Source organism: Athene noctua, chromosome 1 (assembly GCF_965140245.1).
Source record: "Athene noctua chromosome 1, bAthNoc1.hap1.1, whole genome shotgun sequence".
NCBI classification, from domain to species: domain Eukaryota; kingdom Metazoa; phylum Chordata; class Aves; order Strigiformes; family Strigidae; genus Athene; species Athene noctua.
Genome location: NC_134037.1, coordinates 133,400,266 through 133,424,883, shown reverse-complemented (window position 1 = coordinate 133,424,883; position 24,618 = coordinate 133,400,266). Strand labels below are relative to the sequence as shown.

The 24,618-nt window shown below is 48.8% G+C and overlaps 1 protein-coding gene across 2 annotated transcripts in view; it reads left to right on the top strand.

Moving 5' to 3' along the window:
* The window catches only part of SIDT1 (SID1 transmembrane family member 1), a 45,706-nt gene extending 24,077 nt beyond the window's left edge, over nt 1–21,629 (top strand). The window contains exons 6-26 of one of the 2 annotated variants that reach the window (XM_074896932.1): nt 323–406; nt 1,012–1,105; nt 2,322–2,393; nt 2,788–2,881; nt 4,526–4,569; nt 7,805–7,876; nt 9,573–9,721; nt 10,370–10,443; nt 10,949–11,015; nt 11,672–11,745; nt 12,309–12,432; nt 13,497–13,614; nt 14,641–14,777; nt 16,498–16,606; nt 16,968–16,982; nt 17,763–17,839; nt 18,937–18,983; nt 19,807–19,912; nt 20,189–20,299; nt 21,044–21,157; nt 21,453–21,629. In XM_074896932.1, the coding sequence (XP_074753033.1) occupies nt 323–406; nt 1,012–1,105; nt 2,322–2,393; nt 2,788–2,881; nt 4,526–4,569; nt 7,805–7,876; nt 9,573–9,721; nt 10,370–10,443; nt 10,949–11,015; nt 11,672–11,745; nt 12,309–12,432; nt 13,497–13,614; nt 14,641–14,777; nt 16,498–16,606; nt 16,968–16,982; nt 17,763–17,839; nt 18,937–18,983; nt 19,807–19,912; nt 20,189–20,299; nt 21,044–21,157; nt 21,453–21,515 (1,845 nt within the window). In that variant the 3' untranslated portion in view covers nt 21,516–21,629. The remainder of the gene's footprint in view (nt 1–322; nt 407–1,011; nt 1,106–2,321; nt 2,394–2,787; nt 2,882–4,525; nt 4,570–7,804; nt 7,877–9,572; nt 9,722–10,369; nt 10,444–10,948; nt 11,016–11,671; nt 11,746–12,308; nt 12,433–13,496; nt 13,615–14,640; nt 14,778–16,497; nt 16,607–16,967; nt 16,983–17,762; nt 17,840–18,936; nt 18,984–19,806; nt 19,913–20,188; nt 20,300–21,043; nt 21,158–21,452) is intronic. The other variant, XM_074896942.1, reaches the window with a different exon arrangement.
* Nucleotides 21,630–24,618: the final 2,989 nt, after the last annotated feature.

Below are 24,618 nucleotides of genomic sequence, written 5' to 3'. Positions count from 1 at the left end.
AAAGTGTGTGACGCAACCAGTGTACAGCTGAGTTTATGTGCTGCCCTGTGGGAATGGTGGAGTGATCAATCTGGCTGAATCTTCTTCTGGGATTAAACTGCAGCCCTCTTGAGAGCATGCTGAGATCAGTGAGTGCAGGCCGCAGCTGGTGTCTTCAGAACAACTTTTCTAACTACTGAATGGATCCTGGTTGTTTTGTTCCCTTTGTTACCCTTAGTGGGGCTTTTTTCTGCTGTTTTGCACTGTCTGTTCTCCTGCTGGCTCCCTGCAAAATTAGTTTGGATTTTGTCCCTGGTTTAACCCTTAGTTGTGTCTGTTTTAGTGCCCAGTCTATGACCTGGACCATAATGTGGAGTTCAACGGTGTTTACCAGTCTATGACTAAGCAGGCAGCCATAACGGTGCAGGTGAGATGCTGATTTTTGTGTTGTTTGGGGTTTTTTTTTCTGTGGCTTGTCATATGTATTTCAAGTTTTCTTTTGTTGTTTCTGGTATGGCTGTGAGCCTTTGTTTTTATTGGATCAACTGATATAAGTGGAAGAAGTGACATTACCTTTTATTACAAAACCTTGCTTATGTTTGCTTAGGTGTGTGTGTTATGTCTTAGGGGCTGAGGCTTTAGATCAGAGTGGCTGCAGCTAAGGGTCTTCTTTTTGAACCTTGGCTCTTCTACCACTGAGTGGTAGGAGGGCCTTTAAAATAAGCAAAGCTTAGGTAGATGGTTTGCACTAATTAAAGTAAATGAATAAATGCATTAGTATTGGTTTGCTTGTATTGGGGCACTGCCATGCTGCATAATGGTGAACTCAGTCAGCTTATTGTCAGGAAGGATGAGGGGAGCATCCCCAGAAGCCAAGCTCTGTCAAGAGCAGGCAAGTCTCTGTAAGGCTGGTGCCTGTGTAGCAACTAAAACCTCATCTCTGGCCTTCTGGAGCACCACCTCTGCTTTGCATTGGAGGGAGAGGCTCCTTTATGTCTCATTGATTCTGTCGTCTTCCATCCTTCTATGCAGAGAAAGGACTTCCCAGGTGAACAGTTCTTCGTTGTGTTTGTCATCAAGCCGGAGGATTATGCCTGTGGGGGTTCTGTGCCTTCTTCCATTCATGGTAAATTGTGCTGGGAGGTGGATTTGGTTGCTGCATCCGGCTGATGGAGCAGCAGGAGCCCTTTGGAACCTTCCTGTGGGATGAGATGGGATGGTCCATGTAGCTCTGTCTTATCCAGGTAGTTGTGAGGAAGAATGAAGTATAAATTTGATATTATCAGATAGGTTAAAAGTCTTGATCAGTCCAGGAGATGCCTGACTTGTTGGGGTTATGTGCTTTTCAAAGGAGTCATTGGAAACATCCAGGCAATGCTGCTTACAGATTTTTGCTTGGAGGGGTGGGGTAGGGGGTGTGTGTGTGTTGGCTTTGTTGTGGTTTTTTGGTTTGGGTTTTTTTTTCCCCCTACTGCTGTATTATCCTCCTGCCTGCATGGAGGCCCAGATGACAGTTCCTGCAGGGAGCATCTTATCCCACTGCTATCTTGGGATCTGTGACAGACCTGGACTTGGTGGAACAGGAAAAACTAGTAATCTTGGGAGAATAATTTTACAAGAGACTTGTTCTAGAGCCTTTCCCAGCAAGAAAACACTGTGTCCACTTCCTGGGCAGTGGTAAAAGCAAAGCCTCCACCACTCATGTGGTGGTTGTAATGGGAGTGGGAACATTCTTATCCTCAAAGGTGGATGACATCCTACCTGTAGGAGAAGCAAGACTGCAAACAACAGATATACTGGGCTCTCCCAACAGCCCCACACCCTGCCACCCCTCCAATTTCCCCTAAAAAAAAGAATTGTCACCTTCTGGGTGTCTTTCTTTTATCCTAAAGCTGAGCAGAGCTCTACTGGCAGGGTGTGCCCTGCTGAAACACAGCAGGTTGCTAGCATGGCATCCTGTACACAAGTGTTTTGCCAACAGAGCTTTGGCCAAAGGCACAAATGGTGTCCCAGTAGCTGTAGTGAGAGAAACTGCCCTTTGGGGAGTAGATGAATAGGGGATGAGATGCCCTTGGAATTCAGGCATCCAGACTTGAGCAGTGTATGGGAGGCTCAAGCAGGGACTTTTAGTCTGAAAAGGAGGTTGTGGATAGGGAGGAGGGAGGAAACATACAGAAAAGGCTCTATATTGGCAAGTCTGAAAGACTTAGAGCAAAACCACACACAGATTATAGTGAAAAGCCAGACTCTGGTATTTTTACAACTTCAGAGAACTAAGATCAGGGCCAGAGATCATAACGTTTGATTGTTTTTATGTTTACTGTACACTTTGCGTCTCACAGGGAATGTCAACCGTACCTGGAACCTTCAGCGGACGAAGAACCTTCAAGTGACAATTGTGCCCTCTATTAAAAGTCAGTGTCTTTGGTTAGAGCAATGCAACTTTACAGGGGGACTTGGCACTTCTGCATAGAAGGGTATGGCTGGGCTGGCAGCCCTCTGATGGGATGGTGCAGAAAGAACCAGCAAAGGTGTCAAAACCAATTGGAGCCCTGGTCCCTTCCAGGAGGTGCTGTGTGGCATGGGGTGGTCTCCCAGGCACACCAGCTAGCACTGGGAGTGAAGAAATAGGGGGAGATCTTGCAATGAGTTCTGGCAATTCCTTTTGAAGAAAGCAGATGGGTTTTGAAGGGCTTATTTGGGGCTGGGAATTGTCACCAGGTGCTGCTGGGAAGAGTAGGACAGGAATGCTGCCTCTGAGGGGTTTTCCCTGTTCTGTGAGCTGACTGATGCCTTTTCTTTCATCAGAATCCATTTATGTCCAGGCCATGTTCTTCAGCTTCCTGAGTTTCCTCTCCTTTTACCTGGGCTCGGTGGTTGTTGCTTTTGTGCACTACATCAGGTGCGTTGAGGGGTTTTACAAGAACAGCCTTTGTTTCTCATCATCCTCAGAGATGCCTTGCCGTGCAGTACATCTGGGGCAAGTAGGGCAGCACGCATCGGAACAGAGCAGCCAAAATTGTCCATGACTACTCAGTGGACTCCTACTGACCATCAGCCAGAAAATTTGTTGTCTTCTGCTGTGGGGATCATGGCAGTGATGAAAATCTACGGCTCTGCTCTCTAGCTTTTGTAATGTCCCACCCCTGGGTTTCCTTATGTATGAGGACACTGGTTGTCAGGTGAGAATTGTGATGGAGCCAGTCTGGGATATGGGGTGCCAGAGCACTGGGGAACCAGGGTGCTTCCCAGAGTGCTGAACTGAGTACTGCAATAAGTGGCCGTGACCCAGACAGGGCCTTGGAGAGTGCTGGTTTCCTTTCTGACCTGCCTCTGCTGCCCCAGACCTTGGTGCCTGGGCTTGTGCTGGGGAGATCTGCATCTGAGGTGAACTTGGGCACAGCTACCATGACAGGTTATTCTAGGATGCAAAAAAAAAAAAGGGGCAAAACTCTTCCCAGCTGCCCCAGGGCTGCCTGTTGCTCACTGGAGGTGATCTTGAAGTCCTCTTGAGTGAGAGAAAGGACTGGAGGGGCAGGAAGGGGACAGTAGCTTGAAAGGGAGGTAAGATTTGCTCCTGTAGGGTGGGTGGGAGCTAGCACAGGATGAGAGCCTCGATGGGGCAGTGGGCAGGTGCTCTTAAGGTGGGGATGGTGGAGTTTTCTGGGATCAGTCACTGCTGCCTGTGTAGGCAGTAACAACAGTTAAGTAAAACCTTTGTCCAAAGCATGGAGGCTGGAGAGGAGGGAGGCGTCTTCAACACTTTCCTGTCCCACTGGGCAAATGGTGTGAGAAAAGCCATCTAAAATTTTCATCAGGTTAGTGTTGTGGGAGCAACACTTGTCAGCCAGCTCCTCAGACCAGACATGGCAAAGTTTTCAGCTGCTTCAAAAGTTTAGTGCTCTGAAACAAGAGTTTCCAGATGGGGAGATGGCTTAACTTCAAGGCGTATCAATAAAACAACATTTCATTGGAACAATTAAATGAAATTACTTAAGTGTGTGCATGTGTGTGCTCTTTTTGCTGTTATTTTTTCTTTGTTTTAGGCATATGTTTTGTTTTTCTCTTTTACTTACCCTCTCTTGTTCGGCACCTGCATTGCAGGAGGTGGTATTGGCTTCTTAAACATCGTACTTATGTGTGCCTCTAGCTCCTGTTGCCTTTTCAGTAGATTTTTATGTGCTTGGCCCTCTGAGTAGGGGAGTTGGGTTTGGGAAGGTGGTCTGAGAGTTTCTCCCACCATACTGAGCAGTGTAGGATGGGACGGTCATATAAATGGCTATCCTGCCTCTGGTGGGTAGTTCAGGGGGTAAAAAAAACAACCACTCTTGCTTTGGAAATTGGAGGGGTGGACAGACAACAAGCAGTCATGGATGAACCATGTCTAGTCAAAACAGTATTTTTCTTTTTTTGTTGCTTTTGTTTGTTTCTTTTGTGGTTTATTTTATTTATTATTTGTTTATTAGAGCTTGCACTATATTTGCCGATGAATGGCAACTGATGGGGTTTGTTGGCTATCTCATGAGTGCTGCCTGTTCTTTTTCAGGGTTCGGAGGAAGGCTTCGGCTGGGAGATTGAGTCCAGAGGATGGTAAGGTCTCTCTTCTGTTTGACAGCTCTAAAAGAACAGCACAGTTCCCAGGCCAGGCAAAGGACAGACTGTCAGTCAAGTATCTTCTGTCCCTTCAAGCCTTCTTCCCTGTACATGTACCACATAGTCTCTGGTGCTGATGAAAGACATTAGAACTTCTCCTCTGCTCTCACAAGAGAGGATGTTTGAAGCAGGCTCCCCTGAACCTGGTCCTGACCCCTACCCTGAGGAGCTGGCTTTTAGAGGAGTGGAGGAAGGGCAAGCCTTGGCTAGGCCTGGCTGCAGGCTAATGTTCCTGATGCCACGTCTGTTCATTTCTAAGCAAGGTACTTTGAGTTTGTCAGCTTTTATGCTTTTAGGATTTCCTCTGCCTGGTTTAAACATGGGATCTCTAAATTTTAATTTAAATATTAATTTATTTTTAACTGGGAGTTGCAGATAACCAAGTAAATTAATGACTAATAGGTAGTGGTGTTTGTTTTATTTAGTTTGGTATTGGATTCAGTTTATTTTATGCTGCACCCACATTTCAACATACTGCAGATTTATGTGTTATAAAAGCATAGCTGCATCTAAGAGGCTGCCAGTGAAAGATGGATATTTTTGTCATGTGGATGGAGGGGGCAACTGGGAGTTCTTGTTTTCTGGAGAAGTCTGGGAGGCTGACAGTTTCATTTTGTTTAAATATTTAGTGTCTGCAAAGTAGTTCAAAACACTGGTCTGAGGATAAAGGCGTTGTCATTTGTAGCTCCCTCCTGGGGAAAGGGAGTACGTTACGTTTTGGCAGTGTTGAAAGATCCTTGGTGTGTTCCCTTCTTAAATCCCCAGCTGCTTCAGTCTCTCTGGTCTGCTACATACTGCCAGAGCATACTAGTATAACTGAGCTGTGTTTAAAAGATCAGCAGTGGAACTTCAATCAGACCTAACATTACTTTGGTTAATGTTTCTGCTGAGGATCTGGGGACATTTGGATTCTTAGGGGTGGCTTCTTCAGCAACTGAGATCCACATATGCATCCCTGTATGTGGAATGTGTGTAAAAGGTTTTCTTCATGATTGACTGAGCAGGGGACTGTAAAAATGTGCTTTAAATATTCTAATTTTAAGTTGTTTGGGATGGATCCTGATGTGAGACAACAGCAGGTCTTAGGGCCCTGGAGAAATGGGAAAGGGCCTGTGTGTCAGGCTGTTTGGGGAAGCTGAAGGGACCTGGCCAAGGCCCTGGAAGAGCTCCAGGGTGGTGACAAGGGAGTGCTGTCTAAGGCAAAGAGGCACAGTCTCAGCCAGGTGAGACCAGAAGCCCCAGGGAGTGCTGCTGGTGCTGCAGCTGAGGGTTTCTGTGCTGAAGGCAGTTTAGAAGCTGCTTTCCAAGCTGCCCTGTCAAGAGGTGGAAGTTAAATTTCGGTGCTTGGAGAGTTTACAAAGAAGCTGCAGAACAGATGCTGTGCTTAACACAGACCTGAAGGGCAGAGAACAGGGTTCCTGGGCAGGGAGGATTCCTGAAGAAAGAACAGAGGAACACAGTTTCTTCTTGGTTTACAGGCTTCCTCCCAGAGGCACCTGCTTCTTCTGTAACCTGGCCTGTCCTCTCCCTTATCCTCTGTCACCTTCACGTGCCTGGCACTGCATGCCACAGCCATGTCTCTTCCTCTGGGGAGGAACCATGTCCTACCCACATGCTGTTTCTTTCTCTATTGTGTCTCTTCAGGGTGTGTGTCTGACTGATGCCTAGAAAATGGTAACTAGCATCTTCCCCGTCCTCCAGATCAGCCAGGGCATGCTGGCTTTCTCTCAACTTTTTTTTTCTCCTCTTCCCACCCACTGGAATTTCTCTTCCTCCAAAGTACCCCTGGGTCTTGCCTTCTCCATCACTCCCCTTTCCCCTTCCCCACCAAGAAAACGTGGTTGGAGGTGCTGAGCAATTTGTTGCTGCCCTTTGTTTTTGAATATCCTCCAACTCCATGTGCCTCTTTGTTCCTGTCACCTATCTTATGCCTGGCTTCTGTGGTTAACGTTTTGGTTTTGTTTTTTTTTTTAATCCTGTGACACACCTCCTATTCCACATCATCACTGTCTGGTGGAGCCAATAGCTGGAGGAACCACACCTAGTGTAGTATATTTACTTTGCTGACTCACACACTGCGAAGTGTGACTGAAATTAGTGGGTGAGCTGGGTCTGAAGAGGGTAGAGCACTTCTCCCTCAAATCTCTGGTTTGTCCAGATTTAAATCTTCCCTTGGTTACTTGGGAGAGAAGGTTGACAGGTCATTTGAGAGCATAAAGTCTGGTCTGAAATAAGGAGGGAACAACCCTGTGGGACAGGACTGACAGGAGTAGGAATTGTGCATGTGTCTTGGTGCCATGAACATGGGAAAATGCTTCTTTCACCCTTTTCCCAGTGATGGGAAATGACATTAAAGCAAAAGGAAAAACTGCCATGAAAGAGGGAGGTTTGCACAGATGGTGATGACATGGTCCTGCTCCTGCTGCTCTTGCTTCCTTCCCTTTTGGGGAGATGGGTGTTTGACTCCTCAGTGTGGTAATTCAACTGGCTGTTTCCTTCTGTGTTTGTCTGTTGCCAGTTCAGCAGCTGAGCCCTGCCACAGAGGCAAAAAAAGGGAATGTGGAGGTGGGAAGGAAAAGTCTCAGTGCAACCCTCCTTGCTTCAGATGTGCAGGTGGGAGGCAGGGACTTCCCAGCCCTCAAAGGCTTGTCCTTCTTGTCATCTTGTGACCGCTTTTTGCATGGAGCATTTTTTGTTTTCTCCTTGTTTTGTTAAAACTGTGTAGCAACTGTCTTGCCAAAGACTGTCTGTGACTATTCCAGGGATAACTGGAGGTAGCAATATTTGAATAGATCAATGCGTGAGGAAGGGAAGGAGAAGAATTATTGTGAGAGTTACCCTCACTCTGAATATTGTGAGACTTGCTCTAGAATTTGCCAGGTCTTGCAGCCCAATGACCTGGTCCCTGCAGGGTGCTGAAGGGAGGCTCATGCTGTTGTGAGTCAAACTGGCAGCCTATGAGGGGATGCTGAAGGAAATGGGTTTGCTTCATGTTGCAAAGTAAGTTTCCCTTTTGCATATATGCTCTGGAGGGAGACTGCCATCTGTTTGGAGAAATGCTGCTTTTCCCAAGCCCCTTCAGTTTTTCAGTCTGTTTGTATCCATCTCAGAGATGTGTTTTGAAGCACTGACATGAAACTAACTGTCCCTTTTGGGTCTGTTGCCTTTGCAGGATCTGGGATAATGACATCTTCACATCCAATCACAGCCAGCACTCCTGAGGGAAGCAGCTATGGTGCTATTGGTATGGTATCTTCCAGAACTGAGTGTACAGAGAGGGTTCTGTCTGGGGCAGGGGAAGGCACTTTAAGGTGTTTTAAAGCCAGAAGGGAATAAAGCCCCAAGCTGCTTTAGGAGCAGCTTGCAACTACTTTAAAAAAAAAAAAAAAAAAAAAAAATTGGACCTTAGGAGGTTCAGGTTGTGCTTTAGGGCAAAACATCAACATCAAAAAGGTGGCAAATCTCTGGAAAAGGCACCTAGAGAGACTGATATTGGAAATGTTTGTCTCTCCTAGACAAAGCCACAGTCACCTGATAAGTGTTGGTGACAATCCTGCAAAGTGTTGGTGACAAGGCTGACTAGAGACTGACAAAGGTGCCTTCCAACCAAGCTTCTAGGTGTCTGTTATTAGCTCATCAAGTCTGCCTTTAGGCTGAAGCGTGCTGTTCACTGGAAAGTTGAAGGGTTGTATGCTGCAAAGCAAGACAGAATCAGAACTTCTTGCAGTCCAGAGGTTTCACCAGGGAGAAATAATATCATGCTGTCAACAAGTGAACCATGCCCTGGCAGCAGAGGAGGAAAGAACCCTCCTAAGGGTCCTGCTACTCTGAGATGATGGGAAATGCCTTCCTTTGCCAGAGTATTTCTTAGTCTCCTTACAGTAGTTTTCCCTCCTGTGGAGGAATGGTTGTTGAATAGCTCAGTGCTGGGGACTTTTGGACATAATCCTTGAACTTGACAGCTTGGGGACCCAGGTTGCATGGTGAGGTGGTGCAGGTCCAGGGTAGTGTGAGGCAGCTGCTCCAATGAGAAAGGAGAGCAACTTTGTGTAATTTTTGGTCCCTGATCAGGATGCATTTGGTCACTGTGGTGTAAAGACAGCCCTGACGCTCCAGATGTCACCCAGTTGTTGGACACTGAAGGTGTGATATCTCTGAACACCTGACAAAGAAGCACAGAACTTGTATTTCATAAGATCTGGGAAAAATTCAGGAGGATTTAAGTCCTGGAACAGAGTTGAGTGTTTCAGCATCACCCTACCCCCCTTCCCCAATTCCCAAGGAAATGCTTTAAAAGCATTTGGGAAATGAGAAAGAAACTTGTGTTCTGCTCATGCCAGTATGGACAGTGGGCTGACTGGGAGGTTGGGCTGACTGGGAGGTTGGCCAGCCTGTGGGAAGTGCAGGCAGGTTCTGCTGCTGACCTGCAGGTGACTAATGTGGATGCAATGGGAGCAAAGCTGATGTTCTGACTGCTTTGAAAAATTGACTTTCCTTCCTCTTTGTCTTTTGTTCTCCAATATTTTTAGAAAAGCTTATATATAAAGCTTATATAAAATCTGGAGATAAACTAGGTCAGCCTGTTTCTGACCCCTGAACAGTCTGCTTTCACTATAACATTCTGGTTTGTCTCAGACTTCCAGATTTCAGAGCCCAGGCTAGTAAAGAGTAGAAAATGTTAGAGATGAGAAGTAACAGAATAAAAGTAGAGAAAAAAATGAAATGCTGCAGAGGGGGGAAGACAATCCTTGAAAGTGCTCTTAACTGATAATCTGAGACTTCTAGGAAGGTTTGTGGTCATGGAAAAACTTTTTCCCTGAAATGGCCATATCAACTGTCTTAGCAGGTTGTGGCTGGTATCTGGGGCAGCTTTCTTCTTGCTGTGCATAGATGGATTTAGCCTTTACTCTGCACGTTTTCTTCTCCCTGCTCTGCTCCAGATGAGTCAAGCTCCAGCGGTGGACGGCAGTTGTCCTCCCCAGGGTGTGGGCTGCCAGCTGGTTCTGACACAGACAGCTCTGTGGAGGAGGAGAGTGACTTCGACACCATGCCAGAAATTGAAAGTGATAAGAATGTCATCCGCACTAAGGTATGGCTGGTGTGGCAGCTTGGGCCATGGATACATCTGGGCCATGGATACATCTGGGCCAGGACCAGCGCTAGTCACACACCAGGATTTTTAAATTTCCATTTCCCTTTTAGGTGGATTTAATCTAATAAAGCCGAATGTGCCTGTTAGTGTGTTTTCAGAGTCTAGGAAGCTTTCCTGCTGCGCTAACTGTGCTGCTGAAATGAGTGATTTAATATGGAAAATCAGAACGTATTGGGGACTATTGATAAAGAAGGAGGAAGCCCAGAGTGTCTCAGACAGTACAAGGAGGTGTGACAGCATAGAGAGAAAATAGTGTACAATAGTAGGTAGTTATCTGGTATGAGTAGTGTGACCACAGTGGATGAACAGAGGGGTTTTAAGCTATGACTTTCAGACTGCCGCCTTCTGTCATCCCATGCTGCTCTGTGTGGTCAGAGTCATTCCTGGAGGTTAGAAGGTTTTACAGAGCTCATTCCCTGTAGAATCAAGGGACACAATGAGCTTGCTGTGTTTGTGTTTTTGTTTGTTTTTAAATATCCAAGTAACACCAAGCTGTATATTGTCCAAATACGTCAACTGGCTTCTGTAGTCTTCATTAGTTCTTTTCTGTTTTCTTCCCTCTTTCCCCACCCATTAATGTTTCAGGTATTTCTCTATCTATCAGACTTGTCCAGGAAGGACCGAAGGATTGTCAGCAAAAAATACAAAATTTATTTCTGGTAAGAAGACAACACTGGTAAGGCCCGAGCTCTGGACCCATTCTCTGGCTGTGGAGTCTGTCCACATGCCCTTCTTCTGAACTGTACTTTAGACCTGAGGATAGCCAGTAACTGCAGATCCCACATACCTCAAATAAGAATATTTGTGGACCAGCACATGATTCTTGCAAGGGATTCTGGTTTGCATAATTGCTTTAAAGTGTGGTAACAACTGGTATGCTGGAACATACTGGGGAAAGGGAGAAATTTGCACTCAAACACATGAGCTTGTGGTCCACATCCTGGCTTTTCTTGTGCCCTTGACATTTGCTTCCTGTTTGCATTAGCACGTTTGCTCTTCTGCTTCAGGAGATCATAACCAGAGGTATAAAGCTCTGGCTGGGAGAGCAGGTTCTGTGCCCCTTGGCACTGAGGTGTATGCTCCACAAGCACTCTGGAGCTCTGTCCTGGGTGTGCACTGATTGTTTTGGTGTGTGTAACTACTCCTACTGTCTCCTCTCTGCAGGAACATCATCACCATTGCAGTCTTTTATGCCCTGCCAGTCATCCAGCTCGTCATCACTTACCAGACGGTGCGTTCGCCTCTGTGGCTGTCCCCCACGCTTGGGTCCCCTTGTCTTTAAACTTGCTCTCTGGTGACATGGTGTAAGGATGATGGTTGTAGTGATCGCCTAGGAATTCTGCTCTGTCTGAGGAGCAGTTTACCTTAGCTGCTCTCCCTGCACTGTGTGTTGAGTGTTGCTGCTAGCTTGGCTTGCTGAGCTTGCAGTTCTGATATTTTTGCTAGGAAAATGGGAGTGCAGCTGTTTTCCTCCTCATCTGATGTCTCGTCTGGGGCCTGTTTCATTTTAGAGGCAGGAAGAATCTGCTGTTTTCTCTAAAAGGCAACTGAAAGCAAGTAGGGTTTGCTGTGATATGAGTGATTTCTCTTCCCTCCTCCCCACCCTTGCTATCATGCTTTTATTCAGACATCTGCAAGCAGATCTATTAGTGGTAGGGTTGAGAGCACAATGTTTCCTCTGAAGACTGTTGTCAGGTTTGTGGCCTGTGGCAACATCTTGTCCCCCACTAAAAGCTTCCCTTGCAGATGTCAGTACTCCCCTGTGCTGGTGTGAGAGCTAGGCTGTGTCCTGGTACACCTTGTGTACGTGCAGTGTTTGCAGGAAGCAAACCCTTCAGAACACAGAGGATTTGCTAATATCAGGTCTCCCACCTCCTCTCTGTCCAGGTAGTGAATGTGACGGGCAATCAGGACATCTGCTACTACAACTTTCTGTGTGCTCATCCCCTTGGGGTGCTGAGGTGAGTGAGGCCCATGATCACTGCATTATTATCTCATGCTTCCCGAGTGTCAGGATTTTATCCTTGCTAGGCTCACAGTAAATCTAAGACCACTGAGAGGGTAGGACTCTGAGATTTTTGCTCAGCTGTTTTGCTCAGCAGTGGCCTTCTGTTGCAGTGAGACACGTGCACTCAGGAAATGGCACCTGGGTTCCCCTAGCAAACCTGCAACACAGCGGTGAGGTGCTCCCCTGCTCTTTTGGACATTTTCACTTGTATCCAAGGAGCAACAGCTATGCAGAGAAGTTCAGAGCCGTCCTTTCAGTGCAGCATTTCTCTGAACTAATGGGCAAAGAAAGCCCAGAGTTGGGCATCTCACAAAGGACATGTTAAATCCACTGGGGCAGGGGAACTACTCCACCTAAAATTGTCATCGAGGGTACAAACTGGCAGGTGTTTAGCACCTACTGAGGTGGAGGATGAAGGAAGGGGCAGGGAGTGAAATAAATTCAGCTAGTCATGGCCCAGAGGTTAGCTTCCTGCTGCTGTGCTGCCTTTGTCTTAAACCTCCTTTTTCCCTGCAGTGCCTTCAACAACATCCTCAGCAACGTGGGCCACATGCTGCTGGGCTTTCTCTTCCTCCTCATTGTGTTGCGCAGGGACATCCTCCACCGTCGGGCCATGGAGATGAAAGATGTCTATACCCTGGTAGGAAGCATGGTTGCATGGGGCAGAGTGGAGGGAGGAGAGGTGGGGAAAACTTGAAAACACAGTGGGTTTCCATTTGCCTTCACTGCTAGAGGATTGAATCCTCCTTGGTTTTCCTCCCCTGAAAAAGGGTCTAGGTGAGACACTCAAGTTCTTGCATACCCCAGTACTTTGCTGCTTACAGTATGTCCATACTGCTATGGTGATCCAAGTCAGGCCTGCAAAGACAAGGAGATGAGTAGAGAGAAAGACTCCCTTGGCTGTGGCTTTTCCTTCAGCACTTGCTGTGGAGGAACTGGGACAGTAGAAGTTTCCCAAGATGCTTTTGTTTATAGTGAGTTTTGATTTGTCTTATACAATCAAGAGTTCTGTCTTGGCACTCTTGTTAGCAAGAGGGAACAGAGCTGCCTATGATAACCCAGAGGAATTTGGCTGCCTCTAGCTCTGAAGCAGAGCTGCTTGTAGCCAGAGCTTTTGCACTCTCTTCAGTATCTTCTGAGAAAGGATGGAGGAATCTGCAGCCCTGTGGGCAGTGGTGCTGGTGGTTTCTGGAGACACAGCTCTGTTTTCACTGGCTCGGTAGCAAGGAAAGGCCTTAACGATTTTAAGGGTCTGCTGCTTATGGTTTTCAGATGAGATCTCAGCCAGACCATGATGGAGATGCTTTCTCACCTGGGCTGATGGGCTCTGCTCCTCAGGTGCTTTTAACCCCCTGCTGACCACAAGAACAAGGCTGCTATTCTGGGTCCCCAATGCTCTTTCAATTTTGGGCAGGATGTAGCATGGGACAAGGTACGGGACAGAGATATTTAATCTCAGGTTGTCAATACTAAGACACTGAGGTCTTCAGACCAGAATTTTCTGTGTGATTAGCTGGGTTTGCAGCGTGTGGAATCACTTGGTTATGCAGTGTGGCTAAATGCAGAACCTGTGGTTGCACACAGTGCACTGTGCTGCACTGGTGACTGAAAAACATGCATAGGGGTAGGAAGGAACGAAGTGGTAAGGAGTGGAAGCTTGCTTGTCAGTGAGGGTACTTACTATACAGCTGTGCTCTCTTCCAGGACTATGGGATCCCAAAGCATTTTGGTCTCTTTTATGCTATGGGCATCGCTCTGATGATGGAAGGGGTGCTCAGTGCCTGTTATCATGTCTGCCCTAATTACTCCAATTTCCAGTTTGGTAAGCTGAGTTTCCTTTCTCCTTTTGAGCTGGGGGTAGGGTTTGCAGTGCTCTGACTCCTGCTCAGTTGCTGGCATTTCCCATCCCTCTACCTTTGCAAACCTCTATAGAGTCTGCCTGTTCCAGGACTGAGAAAGCAGTGAGGCTTTGAATGCTGGGGACTCTAATGCATTTCATCTTCCTCTCCAGACCTCAGGACTATAGTAGTGCACTGCTGGCAAGATCTCCCTTTGCTTTTGTAGCTCAGTATTTGAAGATAGTAAGTATACAACCTGAGTGGCAGAGTACTCAAGCCTAGGAAGCCTCTGTCTGCCATCGCAGTGGAAACTCTTTCCTCTGTGGGCTCCTTCACCTTCCTGGGGAAGAGAAGACTCAGGCAGGATCTTCTCTGTGTGCATGAAACCCTGATGAGAAGGAATGAAGATAAGGGAGCCAGGTTGCTCTCGGTGTGATGCCCAGTGACAGAACAAGAGGCAATGGCCACAAATTAAAACACAGGAAATGGAGGGAACTTCATCTGAACACAGGAAAACATTTTGGGTGTTTTGATTTTTTTGGTGTTTGGGTTGATGGTTTTTTGTTGTTTTTTATTTTTATTTTGAGGGTGGTCAAAGGCTGAACAGGTTGCCCAGAGAGGTTCTGGAGTCTCCTTCTGTGGAGATGATATTCAAAGCCTGACTGGGCATGGTCCTGGGAAACTCTCTCATAGCTGATGCTGCTTGAGCAGGGGTGTTGGACCAGACTCCAGAGGTCCCTTCTAACTTCAACCATTCTGATTCCCTGCCTCTTTCTCTGCTGCACTCATCTTCTGAGCCCCTTTGATTTTTGTTGCCCCAGAGCATGGTAGATGTGCTGCAAGATGGCAAAGCACAAAGCGTTGTACAGTGTAAGCACAGCGTCAGGGATCTGTGCCTGCCAGCCTTTCGTTTGGCCCTGCTGCTGCACTTCTTTACATGTACTCAGAGCAGCTTTCTCCGCCTACTGGCAGTACCTGTTGTCACTGGTTCTGTTGTGCTGCCTCCACAGACACCTCCTTCATGTACATGATCGCAGGGCTGTGCATGCTCAAGCTCTACCAGACCCGCCACCCGGATATCAATGCCAGCGCCTACTCTGCCTACGCCTCGTTTGCTGTGGTGATCTGTCTGGCCGTCCTTGGAGTGGTATGGCTCCCTCTTACCTACCCGCTCCTCTGGGAAGGAGGTGGTGTGGCCGGGAGCATAGCTGAAGTGGGCAAATGATGGGAGAGCAGCGGGGTAGGATAAGAGTGTGTTAAGCAGCTGCAAGTATTTGAATTGCCAGTACTCTTGGGTTTTCCTCCTCCCTTCCCCTAAGCTTGCAGGGAGGAGAAGAGCAGAGCAGTTTTTGCTAGGTGGGCTCCTTTTTGGCCTTTTCCCACACACACTTAAGAGGAGAAATTCATGCATCCAGGTGTCCATGACCAAGCATGCAGCTGGTGTCCTGTGGGATGGCCCCTCACTCCAAAAAGGACATTGAATGACTCGAGCGTGTCCAGAGAAGGGCAACGGAGCTGGTGCAGGGTCTGGAGCACAGGTCTGATGGGGAGCGGCTGAGGGAACTGGGGGGGTTTAGTCTGGAGAAGAGGAGGCTGAGGGGAGACCTCATGGCCCTCTACAGCTCCCTGAAAGGAGAGTGCAGAGAGATGGGGATGAGTCTCTTGAACCAAGGAACAAGCAACAGGACAAGAGGGAATGGCCTCAAGCTGTGCCAGGGCAGGGTCAGACTGGCTCTTAGTAAGTATTTCTTTGCAGAAGGGGTTGTTGGGCGTTGGAATGGGCTGCCCAGGGCAGGGGGGAGTCCCCATCCCTGGAGGGGTTGAAGAGTCGGGTTGACCCAGCGCTGAGGGATCTGGTGGAGTTGGGAACGGTCAGTGTGAGGTTAATGGTTGGACTGGATGATCTTCAAAGTCTTTTCCAACCGAGATGATTCTGTGAATTCTTGCTCTGAACTAGGAGCTGGGTCCCAGCAGGCTGTGAGCCCTTTGCTACCTGACATAATGCAGAACAAAAATTGATTCTGCAATGGTCTCTAGGTAGGAGACTGGGATAAGGCATGCAGGAACAGATGGTGAACTTGGGACTTCCCAAGGATCTCCTGATAGCTGTGGTAGATCTACACACCCAGGTTCAAAACACTGGGGTTTTATTATGGGATGCTGTATTTTTTTTTTTCTTGGGGGATGATTTGAAACTCTATTCATGCAGAGATGCCTTTTCTGCTTGCTTTTGTTTTCCCCCCACACAAACAGAAATGTTCAGGCATGTGTTGTGCCCCAGGGGAGGGGAGTGTGTGGTCATGGCCTGATGGCAGACCAGAGTTTCTGGACTCCTTAATGTATAACTGAAAAAATAAAGTTTTAATAAGCATTATCCTGCCTTTGTAGCTCACTTCACTTAAAGTGAAAGTGTGAAACAGGTGCAATTGCCTGCAGAGCAGCTTTGTCCTTTTTGGTGTACTATGATGTACTTAAATTAACGGTTGGTTTTCTGACTGCCTTTGTAAAAATCCAGCTCCTGGCTGGAGAGCTACTGCCCACCTCATGGGGGAGAGCTTGCCTGGCCTGGGAGTCCTTGCATTTCTGCTGCCTGAGCCAGCTGCAGTCCTTCCAAGCTGTCATCTTTGTCTGAAGGTGCATTTAGAAAGAATGGTCTCCTCTCCAGAGGTGCTGAGTTCCTCTTGCTTCTCTGGACTTTGTTTGGATTTCTAGATCTGGTTTTGGGGTTGGAAGATTTGGGGGGTTCCCTCCCATGGTCATTGAGGTTGTCTAATGCCCCATGGTGACACAGGGAAGAAATGGATTGACATGCTGATAAGAGCTCAGTCTTCTGATTTTTTTTTTTTTTTATTTATTTTTTTTTTCAGGTGTTTGGGAAAAATGACATGTGGTTTTGGGTCATTTTCTCAATGATCCATGTTCTGGCCTCACTGGCTCTCAGCACCCAGATCTACTACATGGGCCGCTTCAAGATCGGTGAGTGCTGTTACTGAACCACCTTGCTCTCGGGTTTGCAGATCCCTCCTGTCCTGTGGCCTGTGCTTGTGGTCTGGGTTATCCTCTCCTCTCACCCATCTGACACTCTTCCTGGCCTCTGAAGTCCTCATGCTGCTGCTTCCCAGACCCACGGGAGGCAGCAGGACCTGTCTGCTCTGTGGTGGCTGAAGAGCTGGGCTCTGAGGGAGCCTGCCCTGCAGCTACAGCTCTGTGCTCAGAGCAGTGAGCAATGTAAAACCCTGATATGGGGTGAAGGGGGAGAGGGTCTGTGGGGAACCCAGCTCTTGTGCACTGCTTACAAACATATTTCTCCTTCCTCTTCTGCTCCTGTCTGCCTCAGATGGCCCTGACTCAGGTAACTGTCAGCAGCTCTCTTTTTTTTTTTTTTTTTTTTGTTTGTTTGTTTGTTGAACTGATTGAGCAGCGGTGTAGCCGCCGAGGATGCATGGATGTGTGTGGGGAGGCAGGCTCACGGGCCACCTGGGCTTGGCTCTTGAGGTGAAGTCATTTTGCCAACAGCACCGCCAGTCCTGTTCCTTGGCAGGATATAGCCCAGGAGAGCTCAGATCTCGGGGCAGGAGCCTCTTCAAGCTCTCCATCTTGTGTGTGCATGCATGTTGGTCCATCCCCACTGCTACCAATGTCTCTCCAGTGAAGCTTCTGCTATGATTTTGGCAGGAGGAGTGTCTTGAGTGCACTCTCCCCTTCTGTGACCCTCTATGGGCTGTGGGATCTGTTTCTGTTGTTTCCCCACTCCGGCAGCTTGTTCCATGGAAGGTGCTTTCCCTGCTTTGTGCACACACATCTCTCTTCCAGAGACGCAGTTGCAAAGCCAGCCTGTTTACATGTACAAAGAGGGCCTGTTTGACTTCTGGGCAGTGCTAGTGTTGAGCGGATTTTTTTAATTTTTAAGTATTTCTGTTTGAACCTGTTGTTCCCACCAAGTGCCATCCACACGCTGTGGTGGTTGCCCTTCTCAGTACAGTTCCCAAGGGGCAAGAAACGAGTGACACCTTCACCCACCTGCAGGCTGGGTCCTCTGTTGTCAGCTGGTGTGTGTCCACATCTTTCCCCTGTAGGCGTTTTGGAGCTCACTCTGCTGGCTGTTCTGGCTTTTTATCCTCTTCTTTGACAGACTTGGGGATATTTCGACGGGCAGCGATGGTGCTGTATACAGACTGTATCCAGCAGTGCAGTCGACCAATGTACATGGTAGGTCATTTCTCATCTCAGCATCTCTCAGTAATTGCTCACTTTCTAGGAAATGTGCAGAGTGTGACTATTTGAAAAAGTGATGCCCCCTGCTTCCCTTCTTTGCCCTCCTCCAAAATGTTTGGGGTAAGTGTAGACTTCCACTGGAGTGGTTTACTCTCTGCCTTTAGACCTCCCCTGATCTCAGGCTTGATGAATAAAACATCAGAGCAAAGGTGATACAAGCACGATAGGATTTGCCTTTTCTCTTGCTCTCTGGGGGCATCCATTCATTCAAAGGAATTGGTACGAGGCTCTGTGCAGCGCAGCCTCTCTGGGGAAGGCAGCAACTGTTTTGGCTCTGTGGCTTAAGCAACAGCTATTGCTATTTCTACAGCACCTCAGGGCAGACAGCAAAGAAATATGAATAGCTCGTACCTTGTGTCCCACTGATTACTTTCTTCTTGGCACAGAGTGCTAATTAGAGCTTGAAGCCAAATGAAGTTTTTATCCATGAGCATCCTTTATATTTTTTACTTCTCCCATCTCTGAATAAATGTCAGGCTGAGTTTTGCAAGCAAACTCGGTGCACTCAGGCATAAAATAAGCCTGCCCAGCCTGAAACAGCTACATCTGTAAGCATAAATGGACATGCCCCTGCTGTAGTTACAGTGCTTCCCCAGCTAATGGTGAGATGGGTGGAAAAGGGCTCTGTGAGTATGTGCAGGATGCTATCCAAAGCTGCCCCTGCTGCTCTTTTAAGCACGTCCTTGCTCTGTGCCATAATTTCTCTGTAAAATGGTGGGGGGGAATGAATCTAACTAGAAAAGCAGTGGTAATCATCAAAGGATTCGCAGAACCTTCTGAGGCTGATCCTTAAGTGTTGGGCTTACCCTTTTTTAGATGTTTTGCCTCCTCCTTGCAACATTTTCCTCAGTTTGTGAGGGCCAGAGCAGTTTCCATCTGTGAGAAGCTCCCCCAGAGCAAACTTCAGAGCATGTGTGTTTTCAGGAACCAGACTCCAAATCTTCACCTAGTGGTATCCTGAATTTCTGAGGCAGAGGCCTCTTCTTGCATTTCTTTCTGCTTTCATATGATCATCAGTGTCTCCTCCTCAGGACAGGATGGTGCTGCTCATTGTTGGAAACCTGGTCAACTGGTCCTTGTAAGTAGTGGGGTGTTGGCATCTTGTGTACTTGCACACGTGGGCAGTGAGTACTGACACACAAGTGGCCAGAAATGGTGGGGAAATGCAGCGGCCTCTGCAATAATCCTGTGCTGGGGCCTTTCTGATGCATTTTGGTGAGGACCTGGATCAGCTGGGTGCCGATGGTAGATCCCTAGGATGCCGCGCAGCACTACAGAGCTATGTGAGGCACCCTGAAGCCTTTCAGCTGGTGCAGTCTCATGGCTCGTGCCTGAGTGAGCTTACGTAGGGCTGGCCTGGTACTGCAGTGCTTCATTGTGCTGTACATGTGCTTCTCATGTAGCTGGGAGCTGTCTGGCACAGCCAAGGTGCAGGAGACTTGGTAGATGCTCATTAGTCACAGTCATGGAGCCTGTCTCAGCAGTAACTGTGTGGATGGAGAGATCTGCTCTTGGATGAGACCTCAAATCATTGCCCCAAGCTCTTGCTTTTCGCTAAAGCTGTCTCTTGGGGACATACCTTCTGCTGAACATACAGATATGCTGCCGGCTCCTCTTGAGTGAGATTCATTTGGCTGTGGGTCGGAAGCAACCCAGGGCCCTTGCCTGTCCTCTGCGGTCTCTGGTTGCTCTCAGCAGCTGACCGTGGCTGAGTTTGCTCTGTTTTGCTTCTCAGCAGGGAGCAGAGGCAAGCCATACATTTCCTCCAGGGAACTGGAAGGCTGTGGCGGTGCTGCTGGGTCCTGTGGTCTTGGGGGAGCAGCAGGTGGCAATCAATTTGGGGATGTACCCTGTCCCCAGTGAAAGAGGATGTCTAATGTCCCTTCTTCCCCCTCCCTCAGTGCTATCTTTGGACTGCTGTATCGGCCCAGAGACTTCGCATCCTACATACTGGGGATCTTTATCTGTAACCTGTTGCTATACCTGGCTTTCTACATCATCATGAAGGTAAAGGTGGCAGCTGTAGCTGTCCCTGGGGTGTGTGTCTCCAAATGGGACAGGATGGGCCTCTCTTTTGGCTGCTGACAGATGTGGAGGGGCCTTTGTGGTGCTCAGTGTGGGACAAGGTGTTGGTGTTGGGGAGGGATGCTGCATAGCCATCTCAGGGGTGGCTGCGCTGTGTCTCCCTGGGGCAGGCAGCCCTTCGCTGATGCAGATGGTCCGGGCTAGTGCGTCAGCCCTATACACTCAGGGCATGTTGTGAAACTATTTCCCTGTCTACAGCTCCGCAGCTCTGAGAAGCTCCTGCCCATCCCTCTGTTCTGCATTGTGGCCACAGCAGTGGTGTGGGCAGCTGCCCTCTACTTCTTCTTCCAGACCCTCAGCAGCTGGGAGGTAAAGTTCCCCTTTCACTGTGTTTCTTTCCATCTCCCTCTCTAGTCATCTTCCCTTCTTGTTGTTCATTTTACACAAAAAACACTCCTGGGAAGAGTCTTGGGCTGCTCATTGAGAACTGAAAGACTTTAACTCCTTCAGCAGACTGGGAAGGGAGCCTGGGAAGCTGTGCTGAGCCAAAAATGACTGTATGCATGAAGCTGTGGAGAGACTATCATTCAGGTCATCCAGAGGTGGCTGATTCTCACCAGGGGACAGAGGAGGAGCTGGGGATCTGAAAGCAAAACTGGGGGAATCCTGACCAGTGCTGGATGGAAGGCTTCTCCCTCAAGCAGATGGCCAATGGGAAATAACCTGCCTGGGGTTGTGGGGGCTCTCCATGGCCTTGGGAGGCTCTTAAATCCTGACTGGATGCCTTCTGACAAGATACTGTGTTTGTCTCCATGGAAGTGAGGGGCTGGTGGCAGGGTGGTCTGGTGGAGGCTGTGCAGCTTGTGCTATGCTGTGGAGACCAGGAGGTTCCCTCCCTCCAGCTGCAGATTGTGGCCGCAGATCCATCCCTAGGCTTAAGTATGACACTGCGTTCCTGCCCTGCTCTCTCACCACAAGGCTGGCCAGCACAGCGCCTTTAACTGGCTCCTGTGTGGAGGGTTAAGAGAGGGCAATCTCCAGAGGGTCTAACAAGGCCAGCAATGGCCCTGTGTGAGTGGATACTGGGTCCTGACCCCCTGCCCGCTCCCCTAGGAGACTCCAGCAGAGTCCCGGGAGAAGAACAGGCCATGCATCCTGCTGGGCTTCTTCGATGACCATGATGTCTGGCACTTCCTCTCTGCAGCTGCCTTGTTCTTCTCCTTTCTGGTGAGTGAGTCTTGCTGAGTCTCCCACTCTGCTATGTGGCCTTGCCCTCTCCTCTTCCTCCTTGTCCCACTTTATCTGCATGGAGCTGTGGCTGCCCCAGGACCCCACAGAAGTGCCTCAACTCCTCTGCTTGTGTCTACCTCCAGCCATCCTTCACAGTGGGATGCTCCTTGTCAGTGGGATCAGGCTTTTTTCCTTCGGCTTCTTGCTCCCTGCGCCATCGGGAGCTGGTCGTTCTCCCCAGCTGTGGGCTGGCGAGTGAGACCCTGAAGCTGCCTCCTGCTTTTCTCCTCAGGTCCTGCTGACCCTGGATGATGACCTGGACACAGTGCGCAGGGACAAGATCCCAGTGTTCTGAGTCCCCAGGGGATGGGGGCGCAGGGACGTCCCAAACTGCTCAGCCAAAGACACTGGGCCACCGGCATCTGTGGGGAATGAGTCTGCTTCCGTGGCTGACAACTCCGTGGAAGCAGGGGAGCCAGATCCCACAGCAAGCACGAAGCGGTGCTGTGGTAACTGAGGGTGGGACCGGGAGGGAAGATGGCATTTGGTCCTTTCCCACTGCATCCTCTGGGGGCAGATATGACCCAGCGCTGAGGCCGGCGCACAGCCCTCTGGCTTGTAGGTGCAGCGGGTGCTGAAGCCAGTGAAGAGGGAGAAAATGTAAGGGGTGTTTGGGACCTTTTCTTCTCTTCCTCCCTGCTGATGTACTCCATTTCCTCTCTGGTGAGTGGGCTTGACATGTACAATGCAGCTTCTCCTGCATTGGTAGCCAGTGTCTGTATCCTGGGGGCTGCTGCTCTCGGAGAGTCCCTTCGGCAGCACACGGAGAGTGTCTGGTTCCTGTCCTGCAGTCACCAAGGGAGCAAAGGGCTCCAGGCTGAGGTGGCATTGGAGGACTGTTTTCTTTGGGGTTTTTTGTTGTTGTTGGAGAGGCTCCTCCTGTAGCTGGTGAGGAGCCACAGGAACAAGAGACTGCAGCATTGGAGGGAGATGGTGGAGTAGAGCTGCCAGAGCGCTCTGCCAGAGACAGAACTTCCCACCTTGCTCTTGCAGCCTCTCCCACTCATACTGAACAGCCTCACTCCTCTTTGGCAGCCCCTACGCAGGCACTTGTCAGTGTGATGGTCTCCTTTACAGCACCATGAGTGCTGTCCTCAAGCCACCCTAAGAGAGATGGTGTGGTGAAGCTGCGGATTTACGCACTGGGCAGCTCCTCGGCTCCTGCAACGTGGTCTTGCCGAGGGGCAAGGTGGAACAGGGAGGCTGTTTGGTGGCCTCAGACTTTCTCCTCCCACAAGCTTGACTTGGGCAGACTTGGCAAAGCACAGGTTCCCTTACAGGCTGGGAGTGTGGAGGAGATTTTGGGGCAGCTGGGGTCGAGCTCTCTAGCTACAGATCTGGACCAAACTTCTTTCCTCTCCAATTTCTCTGCATCTGAAATAAGTTTTTTGGTTTTTTTGTTGGTTTTTTTTTTAAATGGCTTCTGCGTTCTTCCTGAATTCTTAGTAATTTAAAAAACAAGAATAAGGTGTGAATTAATTCAGGCCTTGCATCTAAAATGTGACCTGTTTTGCTAATTCTGAATTAAAAAGTATTCTTTGAGGCCTGCTGTCCTTATTCTTGTCATTGTCTGAGCATTTTTCCTTTTGTGTATGTGCATGCATGCAGTGATGCAAAGGCTCCATTCCTCTTGTGCTTACCAAAGCAGAAGACTGTGGTAGTTTTCCATGTGGAGAAGTCTGTATCACCCAGAAAGGTTTTGCACTAGCTGATTTTTTTTTTTTTTTCTAAGTTGGAGTTTGTTGAGACAGTCAATAAAATGAATGTTTTTGGTTCCCTGCTCTGCAGGTTGATCTGAATTCCTTCTGCTTCAGCTCTCAGGAGCAGCAAAGAGAACACTTGGGTCAGAGGGGTGCCCAGTGGTGTCACACAGCTGCTGTCATCCTTAGGACCCTGGCAAAGTTTCCTAATCATAGGTGCAGATGACCTGCTTGTTTTCTTAACCAAATTGCCTTTGTGAGGCTAAATAAAGTAAAGAACAGATGCTCTTGCTTGTCCCTGTAGCCCCTTTGGCAGAGTGAGGAGAGGGCCAGAGGAGGAATGACATGAGGCTGCTGGCTGTTATCTTCCTGAGCAAAGCTGCACAGCTTCAGCGATGTAGCTGCATTTCAGCTGCCCGAACATGCAGAAGGTAGTGGTGGTCCCTGTGTGCTGCGTTGTATTACAGTGCTTTGGGCTTGACTTGCAGGTTTGCCACGCGGATGGAGTTGTGAACGTTTCATGTTTGAAATAGGGGTTGGTTTCTCAGGCTTGTGGCAAAGCACGAGCTTCTCTTAATAGTGTCAGCACAGGTGGCAGGGAAGGAGATGACACTTGCTTTTTTCTGAGTAGCACCAGCAGAGGAGTATCAAGCTGAGGATAGTCCATGTTTTCCATTCAGCCACGCTGCAGTCTTGCCATATGTTCTTGGTGTGTCTAAAATGGCAGAATCCAATATTAGCTACATAGGCTTGCCTGTAGCTTCCTTTTTCTTCCCCTAAGGAAAGATTGCCAGGAAGTCTGGGGCACAAAAGAAACCCCAAATCCTTACTGCTGAGTGCAGCAAGGCTGAGCCACCCCCCATCAGGGACTCCTGGTGAGGCTGTGGCACTCTGTCTTGCCCAGCGTGGATATGTGTGTGCTGTGCAGACAGAGCCATCTGGGTTTCTCTATTCGGAGGTGTACAAATGTTGGACCTGGCAGCTTTTTTGCAACATGTGCTCTGTGCTGCCCTGTTCCCCTCCCTGCAAATGGAAGGGCTGCTGTAGGAGCCCGAGCGCTGCACTTCCAGTTCTCTGATTAGTGAAACCAAAATTTGTTGTGATAATATCTGAGGTGTGCAGAACATGCTCTTTTCAGAGCCCTACTTGGAGGGAAGGCGGTAACACGCAGTGATAGCCCTGCTGCCAGCACCATCCATTCCCTCCCTTCTCTCGGCCTCTCTAGTCCCAGCCCAACAGCAGGAGCAGAGGTCTGAGGCCTGGCTGTGTGGTCCCAGCTGGAAGCTGCATGAAGAGCTGGAGCAGTAGATCATCTGGGAGATGAGGTGCTTGTGTGACAGTTACATCATTTGCTGCAGTGGTGAGCTGGGGAGCAAGTGAGGTGATTTTGGGGCCAGGACCAGGGGCAGTAGCAGTGGAAGCAGGTGAGAAGTCGGAGTCCTCACCACAGGCCTTGCAGGAACAGTTTCTTGCTCTAACAAGTGCCTGGAAAAGTTCAGGTCGAGCCCTGTGTGTGCAGGGTGGATTACAAGGCTTTATGTGGGGAGGGGCCTGCCAGACAGCAGTGCTGTGGTGGGCAGGATAAATCCCTGGGTGCTGGGGGCACGTGGGGGTTTGAGGGAAAGGCTGTGGATGTTGTCTACCTTGACTTTAGTAAAGCCTTTGACACAGTTTCCCACAGCATTCTCCTGGCAAAAC